General features: G+C 43.7%; 1 protein-coding gene and 1 gene segment (V, D, J or C); both read right to left on the bottom strand.

Moving 5' to 3' along the window:
* LOC131405801 (M1-specific T cell receptor alpha chain-like) overlaps positions 1-27,378 on the bottom strand; it is a 584,807-nt gene that overhangs the window by 70,358 nt on the left and 487,071 nt on the right. The window lies entirely within an intron of this gene.
* On the bottom strand, positions 15,050-24,406 carry LOC131405799 (T cell receptor delta constant-like). The segment is given in 5 exon segments: positions 15,050-16,032; positions 17,207-17,320; positions 17,682-17,747; positions 18,337-18,627; positions 24,235-24,406. Coding segments are annotated over 3 exon segments (435 nt in total).

Raw genomic sequence — 27,378 nt, forward strand, 5'->3', positions numbered from 1 at the left:
GAGTAAAGTTTTAAGCTGGTTTACTCCTTAAACTTTCTTGTTTGCATCCTCAGGCCTCCTTGTCTGGGGCCTAATCCATCCGCTAAAATGGGAAAGGTTAGAGGGCAAGGCAGACAGTCCGGGGGCAACTCTGCCCTGTGAGACTCCTTGTTCTCCCTCCACTCATATTTGTACTCATCTCCTTTTCCCCCCAACCAGCACATGGCCAGCACTTGTCATCAACAGGGAGCCCACCTCAAAATCACTTCTAGAAGACATCCATACACATGCCTTTTAGTCTGAAAACAGACATGGTTTCTTTTCTCTGCTCAGGGAAATTTGATTGAAAAACAATTTCCAGTTTTGCAAAGCGAAGAGAGTTAGGAGAAAATCTGTTTGCCTCTGTTCTCCTCCTTCCACCTCCCCTCTCCTCTTCAATAGTTTTAAACTATTTATAGAAACATCCCTTTTAGGGTTGGAGAAATGTGGCAAGTTTCTAATCTCTTCATCTTTTTTCTTGCTATCAATTTACTGCAGTCATATATTTACAATCTAAATTTACATTTCATTTCCATTTGCAGGAGCTACTAATGCACTTTTCTATTACTTCCAGAACACTGTGTGCAATGATAAACTCTATTGAAATAAATCAATTCACAAAGAGATTTTAGGGCTGGAGGTTGACATTTCTCTCTTCCCAAGGCAGGCCCGGGGTGAACAAGTTATTATTACTCTTCCAAGCAAGCCCGAGATAGGGGCAGTCCAGCCAACCGAGCACCAAGGCTTGCAGAGCTGACGTGCTAATGTCTAAATAACTATCTACTGAGCATTGCTCCTTGGGATTAATTTGGATTTTCTTTTTAATCTAGTTCCCAAATGTCAGCTTCCCATCTTTTTAGCTCTTAGAATCTCTCTGACAGGCAAGCTTAAGGTAAATCTCATGGATGTTTTTTGAATTCCAACCAGTATTCCATCTCTGTATGTATCACGAATAAAGGAACCAAAAGAAGGATGAAATATAACACTTTGGGGAGAAAGTTTATAACATTTCTCGGAGAGAGACAAGAATTACAAATAAAAATGGAATCACGTGCTTTTTCTGAAGATCGTTTCTAATATCTGGAGGACTCTAAATATCCAGCCCAGTTTGGAAACACAGCAGTTGACCCACCTGCTCTTTGGACTCTGGTTAGCAACTGGACACACAGGTCAGCATGGAAATGCTTTTTATCTCATGTGTAAGGCACTTTAGGAAGGTCATCTGGAACTAACATGATACTCACTAGGACATGCTGATTCTAGCCTTTCTAATGTGTATAATAATCTGGACAGGAAAGTGGAAGTTTTACTGTGAAAAACCCATTGGGTAGTCGGTACCTCTTAGGAATTGTAAGCAAAAGTTAAACCCCAAACAATTGTCTGGAACAAGCTTCTGTTGTAGAAAACAGAGACTTCCTCATGGAGCAAAATTTCAGCTACATTCAAATTAGTTGAAATTAAGTTTTTTTTGAGAATGGTGGGCAGCACTCAAAGTATCCCTCTGGGTATTACAAGACTGAGAGAAGGGCCGTTATTGCACTTGGATTAGGGAATCCTTCTCTCACACTTCCAAGCTTAGTTGCCACTTTTTCACTGAGGGGCACAGATATGAGTGGGTATCAAAAGGGGCTTCTCTGTTACAGAGCTCAGCCAAGGCAAGTACGAAAATGTCTCAATTAGAAATGCAGCACTTAACGGCGCCCTAGGGCATGTTTTCAGAAGTTCCTGATCTTTCAGACCATTTTGAATACCTGCTTTCAATCTTACCCTTTCCCTAAATATCAGCTTATATCAGTGTCAGCACCAGAAAATCTTACATGGCTTTACTTAAGTAGCTTGGCTTCGAGATTTTGAGAGATTAGACAATTCTTTTCCTAATTGTACCAATATGGAGGCCTTAGGAAGACAAAGTAGGTAATACGAGAGTAGCCGTTTGGTTGTTTTTGTCAGTAGACTACATCTCACTGTCTACTTTTGGATCACGTTGCATTGCATACCTCCTGCCACTGCTGTGGACCTTAGTTTAATCTGTTCTTTCTTTTCCTCCCTTTCTTTCTCAATGCTTTCTGCCTCTACACACTAAAACTTCAATTCTGATTCCATTTGCCACACAAGCATCTCCAACAACAACAAAAGCAAGCTGAACATTTCCAAGAGCTTAAAGGTGTTGAGGAAGCATTCCTAAAGGGGATCCATCAGAGGCTGCCTTCATTATCATTTTCACCAGAAAGACCCATGGCACCAAGCCTCCAAAGATGCTAATAACTGGGTAATTCAGTGATCTTGCACTGAATATCTAAGAGTGGTGGCTTATGTTTAGAAACAAATAATCTTTAAAACATACCTGGATGAACTCTAAGAGTTGTTCCTTTTCCAAATATCAGCTTATTACTGGTTCCCATATCACACAATGACACGAGACTCTACAAAAACTCAGTTGCCCAAGCTCCCCTAGCTATCTGCTTAAATGTTTACCTGTTATCCCTGATAAAACCAGCTCTTTATAATGAGGTCTGGTGGTAGAGCTGATGGACCACCTGGGGGCTTTCCTTTTTTTTTTCCCTGCACTATTGTCACTTTACTGGAAATGTGCTGACCTTCCCTCACAGCACACCTGCTTTGGTAAAACAGGGGTAGGAATTGCCTCCTTCATTTCACAGAGGAAGAAACTAGAGGCTCAGAGAGTTAATTGATTTTCTCTTAATTCCATGGAAAATTCCACCAGTGATAGTATGAAATTAAGCTTTCTAACAATCTGACTCCTTAGTCCAATGCTTCCCTAGCACTGTCATTCTCATTTGTTAGATAAAATAGCATGTGAGGGTGAACAGCAGGGTCCCGCCTGAGGTAGGTTCACATCAGCGGTTGTTTGAATTGGAAGCCCTCAATGGGGCTGCCGTGGTTTGGACTTGGGTTATAGAGCAGAATGGAAAATTTAGGAATTAGGATTCTGGAGAGAAATTTGGAAGCATTAGTTATTCAAACTTACTTGGCTTTACTGTCAGTTTTGTTCCTTTTCCAAAGAAGAGTTTTTCAGATCCGCCTGAGTTACACCTCCACAGACTGCTTTACAAATACTGCCGAGACCCTTCCACCAGGGGCTGGGAACCAGGGCTCCTCCTGCTCCCCCAGGAATGCACAAAGGTAGAAACACAATGCTGTGCGATTATACAACTGTATGATTATTCCTGAAAAGGGAGAGGAACTGTGGAATAAATTTAATCAATCTTTACCTAATAGCCAGTTAGAATGTTGTCATTAATTAATTAATTAATTACCTAACTGGCTCGTTGGCGGTTGTAGTTAATTTGAAATAGCCCAGGCTTTGGAGTCAGGCAGACTTGGGTTTGAAACCCAGGGCAAGTTCATTAACTTGCTGTGCCTCAGTTTCCCTGTATGTAAAGTGGGAGAATGCTGACTGCTTGGTGATGCTCTTGTATGAATTAGGATATGTAAGTGGCTCGCAGTGGTCCTGTTGATCAAGCCCTGGCTTTACTTGCTGAGAGCACACTTCTCTAGGCATTATTTTTAGCAACATTAGAGACCAAAGCATCAGTGACTTTCCCCCCAAACATAATCCTCCCACTAATAAACACTTAGCTCTGGAATCTGAGTGCCAAGAATTAAATTCCAGGTCCTCTTTCTTACTGAATTAATTTGAACAAGTTACTCAACTTTTCTGCACCTCTATAAAAATGTAAGATATAAAAATATAAAAAGTTTTCTTTTGTAAAACAAGGGTGATAATAGCACCCAACCCACAAAGCAGGTATAGGGATTGAATGTGATAACGAATGGAAAGCATGCAGCACTTGCCTAGCATATAGTAAGCAATTAATAAATCATCATTATTTTCTTCCTAAGAAGCCAAGCATGTTGTCAACATTCCTCTTTTCACAATGACCTAAAAATCTAAAGATTCCTGGGCACTTCTGTTCCTCTAACTGATAAATCAGCAGGGCTTTGAGGGCAACAGAAGAGACACCAAGCAGTTTGATGATGTGGTTAAGTGTTTTTTGTGAGAATTTAGCAAAAGCTGTATTCAGCTGCATGGGTGCACCTTCACAGTTGGACCATCCTGAGGGACGTGGAGAGGGCATCTTTTAGCCACGCAGGACTTGAATATTAGCAGAGATGGGCCAAGAAACCACATCCACATTAGTTGGAATAAAAAGGATCTCAAATCACACTCAAGAAGAGGGTTCAATGCTCCCCTCCACTTACCAGGATTCACTGTGAGCTGAGTTCCCTTCCCGAATGTGATCTTAGAACCACTGGATTGCTGATCACTGTGATGGGGGGCTTTGTAAAAACCTGTGGTGTGGAGTTAATGAACCCAGCTTTGCAGAGCTTCCCAAGAACTAAAATTTTTCTTCAACCTCCAAGTCTCTAAGACAGGCTAAGTGATGGTGTCTTTCTTTCTGGTAGCCTGGAGCTTCAGGGCTGAGAATTATGTCCAGAGATGTAATTGCCACTTTAAGATACCAGAAGGCTCAGCAAGCCAATTCTATATACATGTTCTGTGGTCCAAACAATTGTATATCTGATGCAATCTATCAAAGAACATAAACTCCCATTGGGAAAGAAATTAGCTGTGTAGAATTTATAGGTGGTGTTTGATGGTCATAGTTGTTGTCTGGAGACAAGACCAGCATTTTCATTTTGGCTTTTTCCATCCCTGCCTCAGTCTGCAGAGGGCTGTACCTTTCCCCTAATACCAAGTTCGTCTATTGTTCCTACTTCAGCTAGCTTTCCCCACCAACAGGCATGCAGTGATTTCCTCTCCCTTTGGAACCCTGGGGTTCTCTTTGGAGTTCACTAAGTCTTAGACACAGACTGTTTAAGGTGCAGATGAAACTGCATGGCTAAGGACCGTGATGTTTTCTCTCCCTTGGGTCTGGCCTGGTCAGAGCTAAGAGCTGTCTTGGCTTTGCCCTGGACCAGGCTAGCTGTGGGGCCTTGAGCAAGTCACAACCTCTCTGAGTTTCATTGTCCTCATTTGCAAAATCAAAGAGCTGAGTTAGCTGGTCTTTAAGGACTTTCTGAGCTGATAATCTTTGATTTGATTCTCTGCATCTAATTTATCCAAAAATGCTGTGCAAATTTTTTCCCCCAGGGTATCTGATCCTCCTCCCCAATTCCTAAACAAAATAAAACAAATAAGCAAACAAAAGAAAAGTAGGTCTCTACTTATTACATAGGTAAATAGAGTTTTCCAAGCCTACCATCTGCCTTAACATTTGATCTTTTTTAGAAGTTTGAAGTCAGAATTTTGGAACCAAATCCTCAGGGAGAAGTGTTCTTTCTTGGAGCTTCCAGATAATTCAAAAACCAAACCAAATAAACTGACACCTTTGGTTGAAAGCTCATACTTACTAAGTTTCACTCTCACTTGAGTCCCAGTTCCAAATGTAAATTTTCTATTTCCTTCCTTCTCACAGGAGCTGATGCCTTTAAATAAACTACAGGCTCTTGCTCAACCAGAGGAAAGGAGGTTTGATCTTTTAGCCTTTTCCCATCTAATAAGGGAATTCATCATCTAGCCAAGAGTCTCAGCTTTCTGATTATCAGGTGTTAGATACGGAGGAAGTTCTGCTAACACTACGTGGAAAATGGAGGTACTCACCCAAGGTTACGGTCAACTGAGTCCCCTTCCCAAAGGTGGGTTTCTCAGTGCCCTTCACACAGTGCCTGGGCCCTTTACCAAAAGTCCCTCTTAGTGCTGGGCTGCGACTTCCTCTTCTCAGACTGCAGAGGTCTCTAGTGTGATGAGGGGCACAATAGGGGGGTAGCTCCATGAGCAAGGTCATTTAGTGTTGCCCCTCTCCTACTAATGCAGCTCAGGACTCAGGCCACGAGGAGAGCAGGACCAACCATGTTAGGGTGGTCCAAAGTTCTTCTCTGGCTTCACAGGCATCTCAGAGTCCCAAATCCCACACACCTAGTAGGCCGTTTCTTTGTTGCCCACCCTGTTGTACAGATCTATAAGAGCCATGATTTCTGGGTGGTTCACCACTGGTTCTGACCTAGGGCAAGGAAGGAGACTCTTGTGGGCATCAGGTCTATGAGAGGTGTCAGGTCTCCTTTTTCATTAGGACAAAAAGTGCCACTTCTCCACTGCTGACTGCAGGAGTCTAATTTCAGAAATGTATGATTCTTAAAATGCTTTTCCCCCATAGACTTTACAGATCAGCTCAAGAAAACGTACAATTGGGAAGATAAATCTGCCCTACAAAATAATGAAATCCACGCTAAAGCCAATCATAAAATAACATTTTTGATTACCTTGTGTTTTAGATTATCCACGTTGTTGTGCACATTTTTTTTTTCTGAAGCTAAGCTAATTCCTCAGGGCCACAGTTATCCGTGTCTGGGTCTCAAAGGTAAATCTGTTGTCATTGTTCATATGTCTCTGGCCCATTGACAAACCCCTGCCTCCCTTAGGGCAATGGCGATGTCTCCTCAGAAACTGGCCCAGATGATCCCTGGGAAAAACCATAGGCACTTAGTAAATATTTGTTAAATTGAGTTGTATTAAACATTCATCTTTTGTTCCTATTCCTTAAGGAACACTTGACTATCTCTCTGACAATTTTCAGATTAAAAAAAATTAATTCTGCCGGATATTACTTGCTGAGTTTCATGATTCCTCTAGTCTTGGCTCCAAATGTCAGTTTCCTATTAACCCCGTTCCCACAGGAGTGAGCACCTTTACGAAAACCAGAAGGTTCAGCATGGCTGAAAGGGAGGTGGCGTCAGCTTTGTTCTCCTTCCTCACTAGACTGAGAACCGCTCTGTCCCCCACAGGGGCCTCATCTTCCCTGGGAAAGGTCTGCCCTCCTTCTCTCTTTCAGAGCAGAGACAGGAGAGGCAGAGTAGATTCCAGGGATGGAGATGGTAAATAAGATATCAAAATGTTATCACACTATGCAGAACCTTCTTCTTTCTTTTTTTTTCCTTGGCCAAATTGATGTTTTTTCCAAAGGCTGTTTTCAGCACTTTCTCTCTCCCAGATGCAATAATAACTGGATTCCAAGTTGGCATCTGGGCATGAACCTCCAGGCTCTGATGAGTCACACATATTGAATCAAGAAATTATGCTACCCCTCAATGAAGACTCATGCTTTGTTTTTCCCCTTGCTGGGCAATGGGGAGTTCCGGCAACATATGCAGGGGACTATAAACTGATAACTCTCCCAAGTCAGATCTGTAGCTTTATACGTTAGCATCCTAGAAGACCTGGAAGGGAACTTAGCAACTGCCTCGGCCAATGCCATCATTTGAAAGATAAAGAAGCTGAAGCCCTGAGGGGTAAATTTGCTCAAGGTCCTGTAGGCAGATAGAGGCAGAGCTGGGGCTAGAACTCACGCCACTCGAGTCCCAGTCCTGCTCTCTGTTGTTCCCTTTCTGTTACTCAGGAGAAGAAGGATGTTCCCTGGGTAGTCTCTATCCTTAGTGGCCCCCCTGCCAGCCCAGGTATGATTATCTCTGTTAAACAGTGGGGAAGCCATACAAGGGAGATGTTTGATTTGGTGCATAGTTTATGATTTTAGAGAGAGATATAGAGCATCTTAATTTATTTTTAAAATTTGTTTCTTAGGCTGCAGGCAACAGCAATGACAGTGGGGGAAATGGCCCATGAGATCCCAGGGAAGCCAAAGGAAAGATAGAGATTTAGAAATTTGCCCTTTACCAAAGGGGTAATCCAACAGAGAGTTGGCTCTGATTATGCTTTCTCTGCAGGACTCATTACAGGAATGACATCTAGAGCAGGAGTGGCAAATACAAAGCAGTGTGGTGTTACCTCCTGCTCCTGCTCCCATGGCAGATATTGCTAAAAGACACGTCACTCTTTTCCTCTGAGTCTAGATGTGACCTCACAATCCTTCTTAACAGTGTGCCCAGAGCCACTACCAATTGCTAGCCCTTGGTAATTGAGATAGAACCTGTTTGTCCCCCATGCCCTGGGGAACAATTGGAGAGAAGACCCTACAGATGGCTTGAGAAATCTGGTTGGCAAGAGTCAGGCCAGGTCCCAAACAGCCCCACCACAAAAGGTATCACTGACCTGGTTGGACCAAGGCTATTCTTTCCAGAGGCTGCTCCAGACGTGGCAATAGAAACAGCATCGAGTATCCCTTCTTCCTCACAGCTTTCCTCAGATGCTGGCTTTGTAGACAGCACTGGGCAACAAACCATGGTAGGGTTCTTCATACTTGTTCTTGCCCAAAGGGCCTTCAGCAAGATCTTTCCCCAAAACAGAGGTCCTGGGGGTGGAAGACGTCTATTGGACCTTGGTCCCTCCCTGGCATGCTTCCTGTTATCCATCAGCCCAGGTCTGCCCTGGAGGTCTTGGAATGGAATGTGGCACAGGAAGAAAGTGATGCAGAAACTCTTTCTCTAGACCACTCACTCCCATCACCACACGTTCAGACGTTTCTAAGCTTTTCCCTTTTAATTACGTTGCTATTCTTTCATAAAAAAGAGATGTGTTTGTCCATATCCACCCAAAGAAATTTCCCTATGTCCTTTACTGTTGCATTAGGCTTTTTGTTGACAGGAAGATGTCCATCTACCCTTTCAGGGTGCTGACTCACATTCTCAAAGACAGTCCTCTCAGTGCCTGGGGAGAATGGGCCTTTTGCACCAACAGAGAAGCAGCTGCCAGTCTCAGGGTTGAAAGGGGAATGGGAACAGACGCAGCAGCTTTGACTTAAGTTGTGAACAAAGAATATTTTCCTTCCCTGACCTATTTTCTGTCAAGATCCAGTGTGACCTATTTATGGAGATGGGCTAATTAGAGCAGCAGAGGGCGCTGCAAGGTCAAAAACAAAGCTGCCCATCTCAAAAGAAACTGGGAGAAATGTTCCTTTTTTGAGTGATAGTGACCAAGCTGAGGAACAAGAGTGGCCTTGTTTATCAACTCCTTTGGACCCCACCAGGCCCAAGGGCCCCTCTTAGTGGTGATTCCAGCCTAATGAAAGGCAGTCCAGGGCACTCACTGCCTTGGGGAGCTGCTTAGGCTACAGGTATCAGTAAGTTTAAGGGAGATGGGGCAGAGAAATTCAAGGGGAATGCATCTGTAAAAGGTCATTAAATCTTGAGGGTCTCTCTTATCCCTAAACTTTGGGGGTCACTCAGAGTGGGGGTCACACATTGTAGTCTTTCACAAATAGGCTTGTTGCAGCTTTTGGAAGACATAGAACAGCGGGCTAGGAGGCTCATTTCTCATACTCCTAATGCTCTTAGGGATTTGGGAAGAACACAGCTGGCTCAGGTCTCTAGGGAGTGCAGAGCTCTACAACATGCTTGTGCAATGACAGCAAATTAAAGTATGAGTCACTTTTTTTTTGCCATTGATTGATACATGGCGCAACATGTCTTTTGCCAGATTTCACAACTTTATTTTTCAGATTTACTCAGCATCTTTTCTCTGAACCTCTTTGATGGAATAAAGTTCTCAGGAACTATATTCATCAGTCTATTTAATAAAAATGTCAAAAGCAACAGCAATACCTAACATTCCTAGGTCATTTGCTGGGTGTATGGTGTGTGTTATTGCATCTAATTTTCCAACAGTCCTGCGAAAAAACTATTATTATCCCCACTTTACAGATGGAGAAATTGAGGCATGGAAGGGATTAGGTTACTTGCCCTGTGAGTAAATGCTGTAGTAAATGCTGTAAGTAAATGCTGGAGCTGATATGAACCCAGGCAGTCCGGCTCCAGAAGCCCACTCTTAACCGTGAAACTATGCTGCTGTTCTGAGTAGTGCCCTTCCTGAAGGGAGGCCGATCACGGAATGTTGGAAGGACACCACAGTGGGGATAGTCCTGATTACGTCACCCCAAGGCCGTCTCAGTGTCTGAATCCTCCGTGTGAAGCATTAGGGAGAGGGTGGGTCCCTCTGTGTGAGGGTCTCTGAAGCCATCCTCTCTGTTCTCTGGTGTGGTCAGATTTAACTGAGGTTGGGCAGTCAGAAGAGGAGTAGCAATTTAATTTGAAAACTGTTACTGCCTAGTTCAGGAAGGTAACACTCGGGAACACTTGATATACATATATCAAGCCTGGGCGACAGCTTTAGAGCAGGGACAGATACTCGGAGACTGAGTGGGGACTGGCAGAGCCCACGGATGTCGGAGACCCGGAAGCTCTGAATGGCCTTCTTCCCGCAGAGGGGCTGGGTTCCTTTTAGAGGGGACCCCTACCAGCAGGTGGCAGTGCAGGCTGGGCAGCAGCTGCACAGGTGGGCAGCCCTGGTTGCTGAACCTTCCTGTTTCACACCCAGGGGCCTGAGGATGCTCACGGTGGGACTTTGGACTGCCTGGTGCTCACATTTGGTATTCTTCCTGATTAGGGTGGCCAGATAAAACACAAGATGCCCAGGGAAATTTGAATTTCAGATAAACAATGAATACTTTTTTAGTGTAAATATGTTCCAAATATGGCATGTTTCAGATATTGCAAAAATACTTTTTGTTGTTTATTTGAAATGCAAACTTAACTGGGTGTCCTGTATTTTTATTTGCTAAATCTGGCAAGCTTATCCATGCCAATGATGAGTTTTTAAGGGAGAAAGTTGTATTTCTTTGTTCACAAATATTTATTGAGTGTCAGTGATGTGCAGACATAATCCTAGGGGCTGGGACATGTCAATGAAAAGATAAACCAGGTGCCTACCTTCATGGCGCTTCCGTGATGGTGTATGTGTGTGCATGTGGGCTGAGAAGGGAAAGACAAATAATAAATGCGTATAATTCTGATGATTTAAAATAGTGATGTGAGGGAAAATAAGACAGAGACGTAATCAAGGGTGACTCTGGGTGAGTGCGTGACTAATTGACTTGGAGTGGCCAGGGAAAACCTCCTTGAGCTGAGACTTGTGAAAAACTGGAACCAAGCTTCAGGCAGCTAGAAAAGCAAGGCAGATAGAGGACCAGAAGGAAAGTTGAAGGCGAGTTAGAAAGGGCGGAGAGGATGTGTGAGAGGCTGGACAAGAGGCAGTGGCCAGACCATTTGCAGGGTGTCACAGGCCCAGGAAAGGAGGTCCAAGGGGCTTCATCTGATTTATGTTTTATGAAGACCTGGGCAAGAGATTGTCCAGGACCAAGAGCAGAAGCAAGGGGACCAGTTAGAGGGTTGTTGCAGTGGTCCCGACAAGAGATGATGGTGTTTGCAGGGGCTGGTGGCAGTGGAGGTGGAGAGCAGTGCACAGAATGGAGGTGTATTTCCTGGTAGAACTGACAGGACTAACTGATGAGTTGGATGTGAGGGAAACAGAGGACTCTTGGAAACACTCCCCAGTGGGGGAGAAGGAGTTGGTCAGTCTACTGTTTTTTAGGGCAGTGCCTCCCAACTGTTGTCCTCTCCTGGCTTACAAAGAAGACAATATTTTCATGCCATGTGGCTGGGAGGGGCTGGCCATAGGGGCTCCAGCCACCCCAGGCCCTGTGGCCTCTCTCAGCACCACATCAGCAAGCCTATAACCCACTCATGGCAGTCCTCCCGTTGGGAAGCTCTGGGAGAATTTTCCAGCTGGAGCCACGTGTGTGTCGCAAAGGGCCTAAGGAGAGATGGAAAGTCACGCCATATGAAGTGCAGGAAGCACTCTCAGGATCAGGGTACTCCCTCAAGCAGCAGAAATAGAAGATTTCTAGAATTCAGGGCTAGGAGAGATTTTAGAAATGATCTTGTGCGACCCTCCTCCCTCCCTCTTTACACGGAGGAGTACGGAACCAGTCTAAGGTTCTCATTCATTTCTTCCATTTCTTGAGGACGGCAAGTGCATGCAGAGTGCTGGGTGCTATGCAACAGTGCCACTCGAATGTGATCGTGGGCTGGTACCTCGCTCTGTGACCAGAGGCTGCGAAAACGGAGGGTAAGCCACTTTTGTAGCAATTTGATATCTAACCGTGTGATTGCTGGGCTTGCAGTCTCCATTTGTTTTTTTTTAAATAATTTATTTTCATTGTTTTTTACAAAAGGATTAGTTCAGGATAGATTGAGGACCAAAATAACAATGACAACAAAAGTCTCTTGGCTGAAAGCACTTGCCTCAGAGTCACAGGTAGTCTGGTCACGTGACGGTCTGCTGCCCGTCTCCTCTCATTTCCCTCCTCCTCTCTCCCATCAGAGGTCCTAAGAGGGTCTCAGAGCTCTCAGGAGCCGGGGTTATTCTATATCCTCTGCCCTGATAAAAAAGAAGATGATTTTTCTTGTGGGCTTCATCTTTTTGTTCTTCTGTGAGTAGATTCTTTGTTTCCATTCTTCTTGTTCTGTAACCCCATGTCCCTTTCTCTGAGTTTCAAAGTCTTGGCTTCTTTCTCTTTCACACTGGCTTTCCAGTTATTCTCTGTCTTTGACTGTGACCTCTGTGTCCTTCTCCTGCCTCTGCCCACTGATCTCCCTGGTGGGCCTGTGCTGACCCCAGTGCTGGGGTGTGCAGGACTTCACTATTTTCTCATTTCTTGTCTTCACAGCCAACGATGTGATATGTAATGAAGTGACCCAGAGTTCCCCAGACCAGACAGTGGCAAGTGGCAATAAGGTGACACTACTCTGTGCTTACAAAACCTCATACTCAAATCCAGATTTATACTGGTACCGAATGAGGCCAGATCATTCCTTGCAGTTTATCCTATACAGGGATAACTCTCGCTCCCTAGATGCGGATTTTACTCAGGGTCGGTTTTCCGTGCAGCATGGTAAGACCCAGAAAACTTTCCACTTGGTGATCTCCCCAGTGAGGACTGAAGACAGCGCCATTTACTACTGTGCCATAGACCCCACTGTGATGCAGGTGCCAAGGACGTCTGTACACAAACCAGCGGGCACAGCCTGACAGAGCTGTCTTTCAGGGTAGCTCATGTCCTTGGACATGGCCTCTTTCTTCCTAGTCACTTTGTGTTCCAGCCTGGCCTTTAGAGGTTCCCTAACATGTCTGCTGAATAAGAAAATGCCTGGTCACATCCAGGGGAGCACCCTGGCTTCAGATGGGGCAGAGCATCTCCCCACTTCTGACTCAGTGGGCTCTTGCTAGGTGAGTGCCTCATGGTGGGGAAAGGAGAGCTGCACATCTGAGGGATTATGGGCTTTCTCTCCCCAGAACTTAGGGGCCCCCTGATAGAGCGGGCCTTGGGCAGTATGTGCTGCATGTGCTGTGAGGGTATCAGAACGGTGCAGGTGAAGGGCCTGTCTAAGGAGAGCTATCAGAAGTGTCTTTATTTTAGTTTCCATCATTCATCCATCACTGTGAATTGCTCTGTTTCCTTTCAAGAATCAAATTGGACACAAAGTTATTTACTTAAAAATTTCCTCAGTTTACCTTTTTTCTTCGTTTTCTTGTGCAGCCACCTTATTTCTCCTGGATGCTCCTTGACACCTCCATTTTATTTTATTGGAGAACCATTTTTCTTTCACTGAAGAGCATTGAGATGTTCCCAGAAAGTTGTCTGTGAATCCCAGAATCTCAGCTTCAAAACTGCTGTGTTTGGACTCAGTGGTGCTCCAGGGGAGATAATTATTTCCAGGGAAACCAACTACGTGATGTCAAAATAGATACACCCTCAGCCCTGGGAATCGGTCCTTCCTTCCTCTACTTCTGTTGAATTCTCTGCCATACAACAGATATTGGAGTTATTAGGTGTAGTCTTAGAAATAGTGGAAGCCTTAGACATTGTTTTATAGGAAATTCATTGACGCCCAGAGAAGCTAGAGGCGTGCCCAAGGTCAGACAGCAGGTGAACGCCAGATCCAGGGGGGCTGTGCTGTGCCTCTAGGACTGTCTCCTGCAGCTGCCCCCTAGGAGGCATTTTGGGCAGCAGTTTATCTGGGCTTCAGAACAGGCGGGCAAAGAGCAGTCACTATAGAGAGAGTGGAAAGAACTGGGCGAGGGAGCCAAAGGCCTTGGGCAAAGGGCTCAGCCTCCTGGGCCTTCTGTTGTGCTGCCTGCTGAGTGTGTAACAAACTCTTGGAGACTTACATGAGATGCCACAGGTGCAAACTCTGGAAAATTATCCACAGTAGGAGGGCCCCCAGACCTGAAGGCAGCCACAATCTCCTCTGGCTCCTACCTTAAATCTTTTCTGGAGGCTCCTTTTGGTAGAAATGCTAGGATGCCTTTTTCTGATGATCGAAGTGGGCCAGAAGGTGGCTTGTTCTCATGCTAAATGAACATTTTCAGGACAATCCTGAAGTTTGGCCCAGCTGAACTTTCAGTCCACACTTTGTCCTTGTTTCGGGGATGCAGTGTGTTCATGTAGAAGGAATTTAGGGGGCTGGAACTCTGATAACTTGGTTCTGCTCCCACCAATATCCCTGCCTCACTAAATGACTTTGGACAAGGTACATACCTTTTTTGGGGGGCATGTTTTTTTTCCATCTGAAAAATGAGGATGTGATCTTTTTGTTCTTAGAAACTTCATAGAAACATTCTAATGTGGCCCAAGGTAACAGATGTGATTGTTTTAGGAAATACAAGGTGAAGTTGTGTGGAATCTTATAATGGTTTTTCCTTGGGTGGGCCTGGCTTGTCCATCTAGAATGTTCTAAACTCATTGGCTCATAGTGTTACTGCCTCCTTTCTTTAGTTTGGGCTGTGAAGACATGATGTGGGAGTTTGCAGATGGCAATGGCAGGGGGAGTTGTTGGCGATGGCTGCTCTTTCACTTGTAACCTCATAAACCCTCGCCTGAGACCCCACGTTAGGTGCTGAGGAAACCACAACCCTGGGTTGCTAGGGCTCTGCTAACTGCACGGGTGCACCTGGGAAAAGCTGTGGCCTTGCTGAGGTGGAGTAGCAGAGCTCACCGATCACCATGAGGGCACCGCTGTTGTTATTGCTGTAGCAGCCACAGCAACAGCAGGAAACCAGCGCTGGGTCCTGAGGCAGGACCCTGCTGGCTGGGGGCTCAGGAAGCTGTGGTGTGAGCTTAAAGTCAAACTTTAAGCTCAGTTTGACTTTTGTCGGACTAACACTGAGCTCGCGGGGCCTACTTTACCCTTGCGGTGGTCCACAATGAGTGAAGTCAGAGGCGAGGCACACACAATGCACTTTAATAAATGCAACAGAGACAGCATCAGAGAAGAACAGGAGAAAACCAATAATACCAAAGGCCCAGGCAAGAGTCAGTGTCCAATGACTTCAAACTTCCAGTGCACAGATTGGCAGGCAAAGACAGAAAGATATTGTTTTTACAGGGGAAATCTGGGGGTTTCATTCCTATCTCTCCCTCCATAAACACTTGCACAGTGAGTTCTTGAAAGCAAGGCCTGCGTCTTATTTATCTTTGCACCCTCAGCATGGTGCCTGGAACATAGAGGGAGTAATTCATGTTTGTTAAATCAATTAAGAGAAAGAAGTGCATTTCCTCTATATTTTACTCTGATCTCTACTAATAGCTTGGAGAGTTAATTTAGATTAGAATTTAGAAACTCCTTCCCTGCTCGGTGAGTATCAGGGAAGTCAAATGTAATTTTGTTTGCAAAGTACTAGGAGAAGCAGAAAGTGCTTTTGTGGATGAGAATGACAGTTTGGTGGCAAATCTAGTGCTGGCTTGAGCAGAGCCTTTCATATTTAGGCAAAAGACACCTGCTGTCCTTCCCCCAGGGTCTATTTTCCTCTTGGAGAATGCAGCTGGGAACTCATCAGCTCCCATTTTCTACTTCTGGAGGCAAAAGAAAGTTCAAGGAACAAAGCATCCCTTTCAAAGTGTATCAGTTATAGGAATAGAAAAATGAATCCTATATCCCTTTATATCTCTATATTCCTTTTTAAAGCAGCATAGAAAGCAGTTAGGACTATAAACTTCACTCTGCTGGACTTTCTTCTTTCCACTAGGCTGGAGGATGAGCTGGGTTTGTTGCCTGCAAAGGAAAACTGGTTTGGGTAGCAGTCTTTTAAGCAAGGCTGGGACAGGTCCACCTAAATCACCCAGAAGTTGGAAGCCTAGAAGACAGCACCTCTGCAGGCGTTTGGTTTCTTTCAGGGAGTGTAGTCTTCTCATGCCAGTCAGCCTGCAAGTGAAGGGAAATTGTCAGAGTTGCTACAGAATCATAGACTGTCAGTGCTGGAGGGAATCGTCGCAGTCATGTAGTCTGGGATGGCCACCTGTTGTGGCTGTACCGTACATCGCTAATCTATCGTGGCACGTTTCCCTTCTACACGTGGCAATAGCTCAGCTAGTCACTATCAGTTTATCAACGTTGGCACAAGTCATGAAACCCATTTGCTCTCCTTTAGTTGTTCTTAACTCCTTTGTTTTACAGATTCAAAAACCTGGGCCCAGAGGGTGAAGCAACCTGGCTAAGGTAACACAGTGAGTTAGTGACAAAGTCAGGACTAAAACCCAGATCTTTGGACTCCTACTGTTGTGCTCTTATTGTACAGCCTTACTGCCTGTGTCCTTGGGACTGTTAGTAAACAGTCACCAGTTGGGGAATGACTGAATGTGCTTGCAGGCTGGATTGGATCAGTCCAACAGTCTAAGTCTAGGGTGGTGCCTAGATCAGGAGCTGGGACTGAGGAGTATCTGTGGTATTGGAGAAGGAGCTTCATAGACAAATCTAAGCCCTGGTTTAAATTTCATGTCTAAGGTTACCTGAAGAGGGTATGCAAGTAACAGGCAAATAACTAATGTTTTAGCCCCGATTCACATACATCCTGAGTAACTAATAGTGGGCTGCTCGCTAGTAACGGGGGTGTAGGTTCATCCCAAAGATAGGCTAGTCCACACATCAGAGTCCTATGATTAAAGATTGGGAGCTGGCATCCCTTTTGGGCAAAGACAGGTTCTGCTCCCCCAGAATATTCTTCAGATGAAGCTTTACTGATGGCCTTACAAATAACCCGTGGCCCCTTGGCTAGATAAACAACATAGCAAACAAAGAAAACTATTTCTTCTTATTTAGCTCCCATTTTTTTAGCTCCTGTGTTGGAGATTGGTTATTGGCTGGTATTACATTATACTACATAATGGGTTTTGAGCTTGAAATAGCTTGAAATAAAAGGCTAACAGGAGATAGGGTGTTGCACTGAGTATCTGAGGTGGTCCACCTTGTTAAATCTCAGTATGTCTCTATATGTTTTTCCTTCCCATTGCTTCTTGGTCTCTTACCATTCCTAAACTCCTTTTCTCCATGTACAGCATAGTTTAGGCGGAGGGAGAAATAAGAAGCAGCCGATTCTTACCTTAAAAGAAAAATAACTTGGCAGTCAAGAGAAAATTGATGGCAACGCTCTTGGCAAACAGCATTCGGAGCCCCAGCACCGTGAGGGACATCATGTTCACCTTCTCGGCGTGAACTGTGGTGGAACAAGAGTAAAGAAGATGGCTTCAGTGAGAACCTAAATTCACTTCCAGAAACTGGGCCCACAACAGACACCAGCCTGCCCCAGATCACCATGATTCTTCTTGTCTACGAGCCCAGCTTGAGGCCAAACAGCCCTCAGAGACCTAAGGCTGCTGCTTACTCCCAAATAGGCAAGCTTTGGAAATCTGTGCTTACAGCCAGGCAAGCTCTGTTGAGAGAGTTAGAGGAAACCAACTGGGCTCAGGCGTGATTTTTGTGTTCTTTTGAAATCTGATGATTTCTGGCCCCATCTGACAATTGCAGAGTTTGCTTTAACCCTCAATTCTGAAATTGGCCCTTTGATTTTAACCAACCTTTGGGTTCATGGCAGCTCCCTGAAGTTTGCTTTTTGTTTTCAGGTTCCACTGTTTTTAGATCACCTGGAACAAACAGTGGCGGTAAGGGTTACACACGCAACAAAGAGGCTCAAAGGATTTCAGGTTTTAAAACTGGAGGAGATTTTAAGTGAGTAAACTGAGGACCAGAGGTGTGACTTGGTTAAAGTCAAACAGCTATTTGCACAGTCAATGTATTTCCCATCCTGGGCTTTTTTCTTTATACCATCAGACCAACATCCAGCTATGCCTCTAATTTGTAGGAAGAACTAGAATTCCTAACCCCATGATAGGGTGGGCTGCCCACACTAGATTGGCATCCACACTAGATTAGACTGCACATGGATTTTCAACCCCAAAGTCTAATATTAGGATGGTCATTAGTATGAAGGAGACAGTGCTTGGTGAAGAGGAGAGATGACGATGAAGTGAGATGGGCTTCATCTTAGATTCCAGCTCAGGGATGCTGAGAGTTCAATTCCCAGTCAAGGATGGGCTATCGTTGGGTCTAAGTCTTGTCTCCAGCGTGACGCCATATTGAAAGCGATCTTTCAAGAGTTTACGTCTCCGACTTTCCTGTCCCTCAACTTTTCTTCCCCACAATTCCAGCCCATTGAGGCCAGATCCGACCTACCTGAACTTCTCTTTGACCTTCTTTGAATGTTTTCAAAGGAAGTGGACTCAAAGGTCCCTTTGTCGTGTTGAACTGAACATGTCACTGAATCTGCATCTTCATACCGACCAAGCTTAACAGCGCTGTACTTCCCACTGGGAGAGACGGCGATAGCAGGGTCAAATTCTATTATTTTCTTGGACGATTTGAGATTTATGTTTATAGCCCTGGGGTAGAAATCCTTCACCAGACAAGCGACATTCGTCCCATTTTTCATGACGAAAACACTTGGTTTGGCAGGAGACTGATTTCCTGCAAATATAACCAATTTATTTTGTGAGATGATTATCCATAGCATGGGGGAGTTAAATAATGGTGTTTACCTCAGTTCCCCTGGGGCCAAACACTACAATCCAGACTTTCTTGCATCCTGTTAGTGACCTGGGCTTGTTAGCACCTTCATGAAAGGATTGCCGAAGGGTGCAGAAATGAAAGGCAGTCAGTTTGACTTCTAGTTAGGAGCTGCTAAGAGATATAGCTGGAAGCAGAGATGGAAAATAACAACTACAAAGAAGTTTCTGGATCATCTGAGTTTCAATTATCTAGGTTTTATTAGTCAATCCTCTGAATTGAGGTCAGGTTGACTATCTGTCTGCATCAGTTGGTTTACTTTGAATGCATCAGCCCTTGAAGGGAGATCTGGGCAGGTGCTCATGCTTTGTATTATGTCAGTTAAAGAATCAAGGGTCTGAGAGGGACTACATAACTGGTTCAAACACTCTGAGGATGGTAGTGTTGGGGTCACTTCAGGGTGTCATCCCTATTTTATGGACTGGAAGGGGTCTGCTGAAGTTAAGTGGTACATCTCTCTGGCTTTAGGTGACTCCTTCTTCAAGGGACTACCCTACAGTTTCCTTTGAGTCTTTAATCAGAGAGTAACAACTATCAAACTCAGGAAGTCCTTATAGACATAAAACCAGTGTAAGCCCATTTCTTGTTTTATTCTAAGCAGAAATGTGGAATGGTCCCAATAATTAGGTCTCCTTCTGGCCTTCTCTCCTTTCATGCCTCACCTTGGACTACCTCTGTCTGCTACTCTGTATATGCATCTTTTTCTTTCCTTAAAACCAAAAGTCTTGAAGCTTTGAGGGAGGTAGTAATGATTCTTTCTCATTGTGCCTTATTGAAGTTTCTGAATTATGATAAATTGTGATAAAGTTGTGATAAATCCATGGAGACTTGGATTTTGGGCTATCTTCAAATACCTACTAAAAAAAGAGCCCTGAAAATGCCTGAAATCAGGAAAGACAACCAACTGTGAATGGCGATGTGGATATATTTCCAATTGTAAGCTTAACTGCTGATTTTAAATATTAATTGCTTGTGTGAATATGGCTATTAGTATTTAAAATTTAGGTGAGTTTGGCTTTTTGGCATCAAATTAAAAATGTTGAATTCCAGTGTACTTTTATTTACTATGGTCTACAGTCAAGACATAAGGCATTGCTAAACAAAAAGTCTTGGTAATGAATGTGTAAATGGAATGATTTTTCTAATGCTCTATCTTGAATCTGGATTTGGGCTTCAGCTGTGAAGCTCATGGTAGTAGAGCTATAGCCAAATCAGTTGGTTATGTCTCATTGAGAGGGAGTGATTGCTAGTCAGGAAGTTCCTGCTGGTCAGCAGTTTGTAAATGGATGGGGGCTTTCCCAGGGAAGGGGCTGTTCAGAGAAGCTCCCTCACCACTACTATCATAATTCTCAATTTTTTTCTCTGCTGGGAAACTCAGCTAAAACACTGGATTCTGTTCCAGTCACTGAGGGCAGAAAACCCATTCCTTAGAATCTAGTTCCTTATATTTTTGGCTGTAGCTCTAGACAAGAGGGGGACTGGGGATTTTTCAAAGGGCTCTCCTGGAACCTGCTTTCAACCTACTGGAGAAAACCTTCATTTCATTTCCTGGCATAGCTGAAGCCACTGATAACAGACACTGATAACCCTAGCAATAACGGCTTTGAAACCACATGTTTTGCTCGTTCACCTCCCTTCAGAAAACTGCAACATTTCTTGCTTACTACACTGACTTTGGTTTGAGATGTATTCTGGTTAATTTTCAAGGGGGTTATGAGTTACAGAGAAATGAAACCAGTCCATTAAAAAACAAAAACAAAACAATCCTATCTCCTTGGTTACTTAAGAATATGACCCAACTCTGGTCTGATTTAGTTGGATAATTAAGGCTTGCTTGGGATTTTAAAAATCTAAACTCAAAGGCAGTTGTCAATGATCACTTTGGGCTCGAGACACCTGGTTTGAATAACTTGTACAATGTAATAAAGCTGACAAGACAGATGTCTGAGGAAGGTCATAATACACTTATGATATTGAGCTCTGAATCTGTTAGTCAGCATTTCAGATAGAGCAGAATGTGCTGATTTGGTAAACCATTTTTCTCAGACCGTCTTTCTCAATTCATGTCTGTCTGTTCAAAACAATTGTTTGAAAGCAAAGTGTCTTATTGAATCCATTTTTTAGTATCATAGTAACCAAAGAAAAGGCTATCTGGCTGAATTGAGCCTTTTTAAAAACATGAAATGCATTCAATATAGTTGCCCTATGTAACGTAGTCTATTTTATATTTGACTTAAACCAAAATTTGAAGTTGTATAAAACTTGAACCATTTGTAGTCCCAAATTGAAATTAAAGATACAATTATCTTTTGAGAATTTCCAGTCTTTCTTCTTGGTCCACAAATGTAATCACATTTCAACATGTGTTTCAAAGTGCTGTTTGTTTAGATAATTGCTATTTTGTTTTCACACCTTCTCTTTTTATGGGTACCAATCCAATGCTAAGGTTATGTGCTGGTAAACAAGCAAAAAGAAGTGTCTACCTTTCTTGAATGGTCTTTCTTAATTTATAAATTTAGAAATCATCTATGTTTTAGATACGTATAAAGAGTCCTACTGGTTCCCTAAAAATTGGGACATCTATAACGACTGTCACTCACAATTTCAGGGATATCTGCCAATATGAGATTTAACTTGAAAACTGAAATGTAAGTTTGCTCGATTACTCTGACCAGGTTAACCACCTCTCTCCTAAATCTTCCAAGCTGTAGGACATTTGTTTTCAGGTTGCAATGAGGCAGGCAACTAGCAGTCAGCTTAGTCAAAGGGATGTGTAAAGATGAAGCAATTTCCTGGAGAATTTGGGCCAAAATGTCCCTGCCACTGCCCCTCCTGCACCCATATGCTCCCACTATTAGTATAATTCTTCCAGATTTCTTTGTGCTTTCTGGGTTGCTCTGAAGATTTCAGAAATAAGTGTGAGCTATAGTTCTAATACATGTTTTTTAAAAATAAAAATAGTTGCAGAGCTACTTTTGTGACTCAGCCTAATGTCTGCTCTGGCCCACTCCACATTTGTACTTCTCCATCTCCTAGTTATACTTTCTCAAGTAATGCAAACTGGTTGGCAGCCCCAGTCCCAGGACTCAATTTATCCCTAGAAATTTAGGGCAAAAAATCAACTCACCGGGCTCCACGAAGAGTTTGGTGCCAGCTCCGAAAAACATCTGTCTGGTGTCCCAGGAGCACATTGTGATGCTGCCTCACAGGTAACTAGCCTGGGGCTGGCCGGGCGCATGGGCTAGAACATCTGTGCTCTGCCTCCCAAGTCTGCCTAGAGACCCCACAGCTCAGAGAACTACGAAGCTGCCCTTGATAAGATCAGGGGGCCGAGTGCACAGTCTCAGTTCCTTTGAAGTTAATAATAGTTTAACTGTTGGATAAGGACGTGAGCATGAAATCTCCAGCTGAGAAGCACTGGGACAGGGGACAGGGCTAAGATAGAGCAAGAGAGAGGGTGACAGGTGACCAATAGCTGCCTTCAAGATTGAAAATTTAACTCCCAGTTTCTTGGGAGGGCTCTCCAAGAAGAACACAATAGCTTGGGAGTAGGGATGGGGCACTGAATATTGACATTTCTTATAATGAATGTTAGGCTGAGGAGGGTTTAGACACAGATCTTGTTCTCATATTCTGGTTCCCTTCTCTTGGGGCACAATACTGCTTTTTGATTAGAAACCTAATTTCTTCTCCATCACTCAGACTGAGCCTCACAATAATAATGAACCTGCTTTCTAATTCCCTGAGCCCAATGAAAGGCTTTCTAAGGACCTAAGGGTTGAACAAGAAATTGGTAGGTGACAGAGGAGCCCAGTGGTGCCGTGTGTCATGGATGCAGGTCAGAGAAGCCAGCGCTTGCTTGGGATTGCTTATTTTTGTTTTATAATTTCTCCTGACTTTGGATCTAGATACAAGCCTCAGGAAGATAGAGTAATCATCTGAGATAGAACTTAAAGACCATATGGATTACTCTGTCTCATCACCAAAAATCAAGAGTCTAGACCTAGAGCTAGGCAAAAGGGAATGACAGTTGTATAGGGCCATTATTTGCTGTCAAACTTAAAGATTGGGGGCTTGATTTGAAATTCTCACTACCTGAGCTTCATATCATCATAGTACACTCTATCGCTTCAGGAAGAGAATACCAGAGAAGCAAGTGGAGTATCACCGGGGAGTGCTGGTCAGCGTCCCGGCAGAGAGCCTAAGCATCAATGTCATCTCTTTCCTTCTTTCCTAAGACTTTCCAAGGCACAGCCTCAGAGATTCAATTCTAACACTGCAGATAATTCTGAATTTCAAGTGGAAATGATTTAAAGGGAAAATGCAACACAATACTTTTTGCTCAGATGCAATTTGCCCAACATCCATCAGGCTGCAATCAGCTATAACATGATTCTGTTTCCCTCCTTCTTTTCATTGCTCTAGTATCTCTCCCCTAAAAGACAAGAAAACTCACCAAATTCCACTATTTCCCTGGAATTAACAGGCAATTAAGAACCCCTACAAGTTCATATTACCCTCTGAGAGACAGAGACTGTGTTGACACCACCAGTCACTTTCAGGACTGTCAGATAGCCTGGCCACATTCACATACCTTTCCCCACTTTATTTTCTCTGAAATAAACAAAATCAAACTCTAACCACGTGAGGGGTCATGGCTGCCCCATTGGACTTGGCATTTTCGAAAGCTTCTGAGAGCATATTCTTAGGACTGGTCCCAGTGACTGACTGCTGGCAGCTACCCAAACTACCTGAATATAGTCCCTGGATTTTCAAACACTGGAACAGATTACCAGTGGACAATGTCTCTAAGAGAGCACCATTACTTCTCTATTGTCCTGAAGTTAGCGGCAGTGTTTCTAAATCTGGTATAGGCTCCTGAACGCTGTGCAGAGCCCTCAAAGTCAGGTCTAAAGGGGAGGTGAGAACACAACTGCTCTTGGCAGACTCAGACAAGGATGGGACCTCGGGCTTCATTTAGTCTGAGCCTGGCATGGTGGTTTAATGCAAGTTCTCAGCAAAAAGAGACAAGGGTAAGGTTGACATTCATCATCTGAGGGAGAGAAGACTGTCTTTTACCTAACTCCTTCTTTAGCAATATTTTTCTTTTCTCTATCCATCCCTCGTCCTACAGTGTGGCCATGACTCTCTTCCCTCATAAACAGTGAAGAGACTCTCCTGATCTAGGATTTGCCTTTCCCTGGTCCCAGTCCCTGAGCAGGGGCCCAGAAGCCTGACTAAGGTTTTATTTAGGCAGTTGTAGAAGACCTATCAATACTAACCCTCAGAACAGAGTTTCCAAGCACACATAGAATATTTTCTTAAAAGAAACCTAATGAGTTTGTCCTCAAGTTTTACCCTGACTCTTTACAACAACAGCAACAAAAACAATGGATTTCTAGTTTAGGACCTCCTGGCTTCCCAAGGAGCTCCGTTCATTCAGGACTATGCTACAACAACTCCAGGAGAACACATACACAAAGGAAAATGGTAAAATGCATCACTTACTTGGTTCCACGATGAGTTGAGTGCCCCTTCCAAAGGTGAGCTTTTCTGTCGGACACCACCTCAGGCATCATTACAAAAACCTTTGCTATCTATTTGCCCCCTGTCTAGTCCTTCTGTTTGGAAGGGAGTGGGTGGAGCAGAACAAGTGTAGCTGGAGACATAGAACTTTGCAAGGGTTTCTGAGATCTAAGATCTATTTTGGCAGCTTGTTTGATGTGTGTTATCTTCTGAGTGTTGACATTCAGGGAAGTCCCTAGGATTTTTGCTAACATCTCCTCAACACGCCATCACTTACCCTCAGACCTTACTTCAGGATCATATTTTCGCAGGGAGAAAGGAATCATTTTGGTTTTGCTGAGGCTTGCCAAATGGCTATTGTCAGCATAAACATAATTATAAGGCTCAAGTCAATCATAAAGGACTACACCTCAGTAGAGGTGGAAGGACATGATGGTTGGAGCAAGATCCATTGATGCAAAAGACGTGGAGTCAATCCGAAGGATCATAACAATCATAGATGACTATGATTTGTATAAGTACTTTACTACTTACAAACAGCTTGTGTTTACACTACCTCAATAAACACTGTAACAAACTGTATGAGGTGATATTATTAGGTCCATCTTACAGATGAAGTCACTGAAGCTAAGAGTGGTTAAGATAGTAAGTGGCTGAGCTAGGCCTCACTTGCAGGTCTCCAGACTCCAGTTTCCATCCATTGAACCAGAGCAATAGATGATGGGACTGGAAGGAGACTCAGCTGTCGTTTGTCAAAACCTCTGTGGTCACACAGGGCTAATTAGTGGATGCACAGGGAGAGTTTGGACTCTTTTGCCAGTGCTTTTTTTCATTAAATCATAGAATTCCTACTGGGTCGTGGGACATTCACACCATTTGTCTTCCTTGCTTTTCCTACTGAATCGTCCCTAAGAATTGGTCTGGATGATAATCAAGGTCACAGTGTGCTAAAGCTGGAAGACACCTTGGAAATCATTCAGTCTAGTTAGAGGGAAACTAGAGTTCATAAAGATAAGTCACAGAGTCAGAGAGAAAGACTGGAATTTGGTATCTGAATTCTTGGTCTAACATGCTCATCATCAATCACATTTACTAGATGTACTGTAGTGCAGGTCTGGTCATGGCCTAGATCTGTAAATGGGGAATTCACAAGTGTTGAGGAAGCTGGTTCTCTAAAGTTAGTCAGGTAGAAGGAAGACAATGAAGACTCTCCAGGAAGGAGAGTGGATCAAGGCTACTGCAGTATGCACCCCATCCTGGATTTTATCAGAAACTCAGTCCCCATTCCTCTAACCATCTCTTGCAAAATTACATGCTGAAGGGATTTTTCAACAGCCTGAAAAATGTTTCCCAAGCTAGTGACTTGGGAAAATATGTGACAAAGAAAATTGCCAAATATAGTGGTCAAAAGAAGGAAAAATGAGTCACTTATGTGGTTCTACCTCCAGAAAGAATCTTTTGCTAAAGATCAGTGGATTCTGCAAAGCTGATAAACCTGATCTAAAAATTGCCTTGCTTTCTCTTTATAGCAACCTTTGCCCCAGTTGCCAAGTCACCTGATACCATTGAATGGGATTTTCTGTCTCAACTGGCCTAACTTCTTTTCTCCTTAGTCTTGGGGGCTATCCTTCAGGACAAAGCAGGAGGTGATTCCTGTGTCAAATAGAAATCTAGGGTTTTGCCATGTTACAGTGGAATTTGTGCTCTGAATGAGAGAGACTGGAGAGGGGTTTCTCAGTTTGATCAGGAGAAAAAAAAAGTGGAATATTGTTCATAAAGTAGTGGTTCTCAACCTTTGGGCTGCGCTTAGCAGGGCAAAGATCTAGTGAGTTATGTACCCCACTCATTTCTACCTTTTAGGGGAATTCCACTGCATATCCAGTCAGAGCTTTGCATCCTGGCCAAGCATTGTGCAGCAGCCAGACTCCTTAGTATCAGATAGGATTAGATATTTCAGTATATCTTAATATATTATATTTTTTAATTTTAGTATATTTTATATAACATATGAATATCAAATTTTAGCAAGCTTTAGTGACATACTTACACTGAGAAGTGACAGTTAAATTTGCCTCTGTCATATGTAAAAAATCAAAGTCTATGAGATTGCCTGTGTGTCACTCACAAAAAACTGGGAAAGAATATGCATTTCCCAATCAGTTCACAGCCCATCAAGTTCCTCAGATCGTACTCTGAGAATCACTAAAATGGAGCATGGTTCTCAGTGTGGTGAAGCATAAAGATGTCAGAAAACCTGAAATCTAGTTTCACCTCCATCCCTTACTAAGTGTAATTCCTTAAGTTCCCTGGGCTTCACTTGCCTCCTTTATAAAATGAGGGTAACAGCTTCTTGACTGGAAGGTTGTAAGATTAAGTGAAAGGGTGTATATAAAGCACTCTGTAAACTAGAAAGCCTTGGTGTAGTTATTAGAATGTTTATTAGGGTTAGATTCAGAGAAAATAAGTTTTACTTGAAGCAGGGGGCTGTCACTTCACTAAGCTGAGCTCCCTGGGGCTGGACTGTGGGGAGGGGTTGCTGAAGGAGAGGGAAGCCTCTTTCCTCGGTCTTTGAGGTGAGAGTGCGCACTTCTTAGGGCTCTGGGTGAGGCCTAGAATCAGGTTTCTGTCTCCCTTGGTCTTTTCTCTAGGTCAGGGGTGACCTCCATTCCATTCTCCAATCTTCCCTCTCGAAGCCAAAAGCCGAAGTCCTTACAGTGGCCTACAAGCCACCCTCTCTGTACGCCCATTACCAACCTGACCTCATTTTCCAAATCTCTCCCTGTCACTCACTTTCCTGCAGCCACACAGGCCTCCTCACTGTCCTTCACACACCCAGGCACACTTGTATTCCCTCTGCCTGGAAGTGCTCTCCCTCCAGATATCTGCGTGGCTCACTCGGGCACCCCCTCTGGTCTCTGCTCAAATGTTACCTTTCCAATGAGGCCTTCTGTGACTCCTCTGTTAAAAATTGCACACCGCTCCCTCCTGTAAGTACACTTTATTCCCTTTCTCTGCTTTATTTTCCTTCACAAGGCTTAGTACCACCTAAAATACTATGTATTTTATTTGTTCATTTAGTTTCCCATCTGTCTTTTGCCATTAGAATGTAGGCTCCAAGAAGTCATG

The sequence above is a fragment of the Diceros bicornis genome, chromosome 5 (genome assembly GCF_020826845.1).
Source record: "Diceros bicornis minor isolate mBicDic1 chromosome 5, mDicBic1.mat.cur, whole genome shotgun sequence".
In the NCBI taxonomy this organism is placed as follows: Eukaryota; Metazoa; Chordata; class Mammalia; order Perissodactyla; family Rhinocerotidae; genus Diceros; species Diceros bicornis.